Source organism: Arachis ipaensis, chromosome B8 (assembly GCF_059453495.1).
Source record: "Arachis ipaensis isolate K30076 ecotype BB chromosome B8, ASM5945349v1, whole genome shotgun sequence".
Classification (NCBI taxonomy): Eukaryota; Viridiplantae; Streptophyta; class Magnoliopsida; order Fabales; family Fabaceae; genus Arachis; species Arachis ipaensis.
Genome location: NC_142443.1, coordinates 53,869,980 through 53,874,165, shown reverse-complemented (window position 1 = coordinate 53,874,165; position 4,186 = coordinate 53,869,980). Strand labels below are relative to the sequence as shown.

General features: G+C 29.1%; 1 protein-coding gene across 1 annotated transcript; it reads left to right on the top strand.

Annotated features, from left to right (window-relative positions):
• The first annotated feature begins 665 nt into the window (after positions 1–665).
• LOC107612042 (nicotianamine synthase) lies at positions 666–2,578 on the top strand. Its single transcript, XM_016313878.3, has 2 exons — positions 666–1,143; positions 1,956–2,578. Exons 1-2 carry the CDS (start codon positions 745–747, stop codon positions 2,409–2,411), a joined length of 855 nt encoding a protein of 284 aa, XP_016169364.1. The 5' UTR covers positions 666–744; the 3' UTR covers positions 2,412–2,578.
• The last annotated feature ends 1,608 nt before the right edge of the window (positions 2,579–4,186 follow it).

Below are 4,186 nucleotides of genomic sequence, written 5' to 3'. Positions count from 1 at the left end.
AATGATGTGTTTAAAAAAATATTGACCAATAATTAATATAAAATATTTTTTGTATTTATTATATGAGTTCAATTTTAATACACTGACAATGTATGTAAAACATTTACATAGTTATTTAATTATATTTATTTTTTATGATCATTTATGAAATCAACGTAAAATATAGTTATTATAATTAATATAGGGTTAAGTAATTAGATACATCATCTAATCATATTTATTTTTTTATGATTATTTATGAAATCAATGTAAAAGGTAATTATTGTAATTAATGTAGGATTAAGTAATTAGATACATTTATAAAATTATTTTACATTATCAATATATAAAAAATAAATTATTATTATATATTTATTATTAACAAAAATATTTGATAACCAAAAACATTTAGCTAAAATCAGCCAGAACTTATTTTATTTAGCATTCATTAATTACTGTAGCAATTAATGAATATTAAATAAAATAAATTATGACTTTTTTTTTTTTTCTTTAATATTACTGATTATTTAATTACTCCTAAAGTAAAATGAGATTTTCATGACTAGTCACTGCAAACATTTCTCAATCAATAATTGCATATTGCAATTCACCAATCTAAGCTCATGCAATCCAACTATAAATAGCTAAATACATGTGAGCTTTCTCCACAAAACAAGCACAAAAATCGTGTGCATTTTGCTCTAATTTTCCTTTTCTCTCAAACTTTCTTACACCCCAAAATTAAATCCTTTCATTTATAATCAAATGGCTTCATTCCAAAGCTTCAAATTTGATACCCAAATTCCATCAGAGGTCCTTATATCTCAAATCATGCAACTTCATGCAAGCATCTCCAAGCTAGAATCCCTTAGACCTTCAAAACAAGTCAATAGCCTCTTCACTGACCTAGTGAAACTATGCATCCTCCCTTCATCCATTGAAATTGAGTCTTTACCCCAAGATGTGAAGATAGCTCGCGAGAGCCTCATCGACCTTTGCGGCCGCGCCGAAGGGCTCATGGAGCTTGAGTTCTCAACTTTCATAAGCCACACACCAAACCCTATGAAAAACCTCATACTCTTCCCTTACTATGGCAACTATGTGAAGCTAGCAAACATGGAGAACAAGATCCTCAAGGATAACGGTGTGCCACATCCAAAGAAGGTAACCTTTTATATATGATGAATAAATATTTTAGTTTATTCATGTATGTATATATGTTTCAAATACTACTATTTTAGAATAACAGGATTATTTAAACATATTTTTTGTAGACACCTTAAGTATTCACATAACTTAACCATTTATTCTTATAAAAAAATTTTAATAAAACAAAATAAATAAATTTTTAATGAAAAAGATGCATAAACACCTAAAAATAATCTTTAAAAGATTTGTACAAAAAAATTTTTGCATTAAGAATAAAAATTTAATTTTGATGCTGTATAAAATACTTTTATATATAATTTAATTATATAATATTATATCATAAAAAAATTAAATTTTTATATTAATTGCATGAATAATTATTAAAAAAAATAAATGTATTTTGTATTATATAAAATATTTTTTATTATCAGTACATCAAAATTAATTTTATAAAAAAATATCATATCTAGCATAATTAGAAGAATTTAGTTTTAATTTATTGTTAGTGTAAAATAGTTTTTCACATGCATCTAACTGCGTATCGTCATATCAATAAAAATAACTAATTTTTATATTCATGGTGTGAATAGACATTTAAAAAGAATACAATTAGACGACTATGTTTTACACTGTCAATACATCAAAATTAAACTCTAATTATAAAAAAGTTTTACTATAAAATTTTGATTAAAATTGTTATAAATATTTGAATATGACAAATATAAACCCATACTTTCCAATTTTTCTGAACTATATATATATATATATATATATTCATTTTGTACAGCATTATATTCAATATTTGTATTCGTTTTTCCGCAACATAGGTGGCCTTTGTTGGATCAGGACCAATGCCACTCACTTCCATCATAATGGCCACACACCACATGGAATCAACGCACTTCGACAACTTCGACATCGACGAGAAGGCGAACGAGGTGGCTAGGACGATTGTGGCCTCAGATTCAGGTCTTGAGAAGAGGATGAAGTTTGAAACTCATGACATCATGGATGTGAAAGAGAGGTTGAGCGAATATGATTGCTTATTCTTGGCAGCACTTGTTGGAATGTCAAGAGAAGCAAAACTGAAGATTTTGGGACATATTAGGAAGTACATGAAAGAAGGTGGTTTTTTGCTTGTGAGGAGTGCAAAGGGTGCTAGGGCTTTCTTGTACCCTATTGTTGAAGAACATGACATGGTGGATTTTGAGGTTCTTACCGTATTTCACCCCACAAATGATGTTATCAACTCGGTTGCTCTTCTTCGCAAGCCTAAAGCTTAAGCATTGTAGCCTTTAGCCAATGTCTTAAATAATGCACTGAATTACCCTTAGTATAACATGCATTATGGGTAATCCAGTAATTTGATGTTATTTAGATGCATTAAGGGTAATCTAGTAATTTGATGTTATTTAGAACAATGTCATTTAAATAAACTGAAGTGCCTTTACATATATAATACACTATTTCAATTCGGTACATCTTAACATTGTTTGAATTTAAGGTGAATGTTTTGTTGTTCCTATATATATTTCCCTTATGTACTTATATTTGTTTTGAAGTTCGTTATTATTAACTTATTATAGTGGCTACAATGATTATAGAAATTTGGCAACACTTCAAAAGTGTTACAAAAATTAGGGTAATTTTTTTTAATATTTTTACAACAATTTTATTTTTATTTTTTAGAATAAAAAAGTGTTTTTAAATATTAAAAAATATTAGAATAAAATAGTATATTTTTTGTCCTTAATATTTATGTTTTTTTTAAATACTCCTAATATTTAGTTTCATTCAATTTTGTCTCTAACGTTTTCGATCTTTCAATTTTGTCCCTGTTATTTTTTATTTGTGTCAAAACTATTCTTAAAAATTTTTAATTCCCTAACATTTTACATAGAGTTAATGTAACAACCTCGTTTTTCGAGTACGCGAGATCTTTTCTGAATACACAGATTTCTTCGGAAGATCGGTAAAGGGAGGACCTCTGTTGTATCATGCATCAAGCATCTCAATCCTCATTTTCATTACGTCATCATTAAGCAAGAACTTCTTTTGAGACAAGCTCGACAACACAATCACGATGAACCTAGTTTTTGAACCATATCGGTTAGGAGTTTCGATTCTTGTTTCTGTAAATAGTCTCAGTTTGACGAACTGGACTCGATTCATGAGAGAAGAGAGATAATAGTATAATATTATCATTATGTTATTATTAGAAGATGCTTGAATGATATTATAAGGTTACCTGGTCTGTTTTAGTTAAAAACAGGAGATCGGTTTAACCGAGTTCATAGTTTACTGGTGTAGCTTAGCAGCAGCACTCTCTGATGACTTTAACAATGCTAAGGCCTCATTATACATGCTTTATTCTCATATTAAATATGTTACTAGTGTCATTTATGCTAGGAGCTCAGAAAATAATTTTTAGAGATATTTTTTATGAGTGTTCCGATACATCTAGTTTTAGTAGTCATACACCTGAGATATTTTAATATTATTTTAATACACCTCCAAGCCAACCAATCACAACTCACCCTACACCCCCAAAACCCCCAAGGCTGGTTCATTTGCTCCTTGTGGTCAAAATTTCCAAGAGTGAAAAAGAGAGAAAAGTTCTTAGTTCCAAATCTTCAAAGCTTGATTTCTGCTGAACTAAAACTCAAATCAAAATTCCAATCCGACCAAAATGATCCTCTTTTCTTTCTCTACATGATCATATGACTTATCAAGACTGAAATCAAGGTGATTTGGCTGCACCATCTCCCTTTTGCTTCGGTTTCAAGAAAACATGCTTAAACATGTGTTTTCTTGATGTTCTTTCTTAGGAATCATGCTTAACTTGATTTGAGGGCCAAGAAACATTAATTTTCAGCAAGTTTAAGGTGAGAAATCCCTTCTTAACATGTTGAGTAAGATTCGGTTAGTTGAGGATTTTTGGATTTAAAGTTGTTCTTGATGTGATTTAGGAGGAAAAAGTGCTTAAGGACCGCCTAAGAACATAACCGAATTAGGAGTACCAAAACCAGGTAGGGTTTGGTAAAATTAATCTTGATTA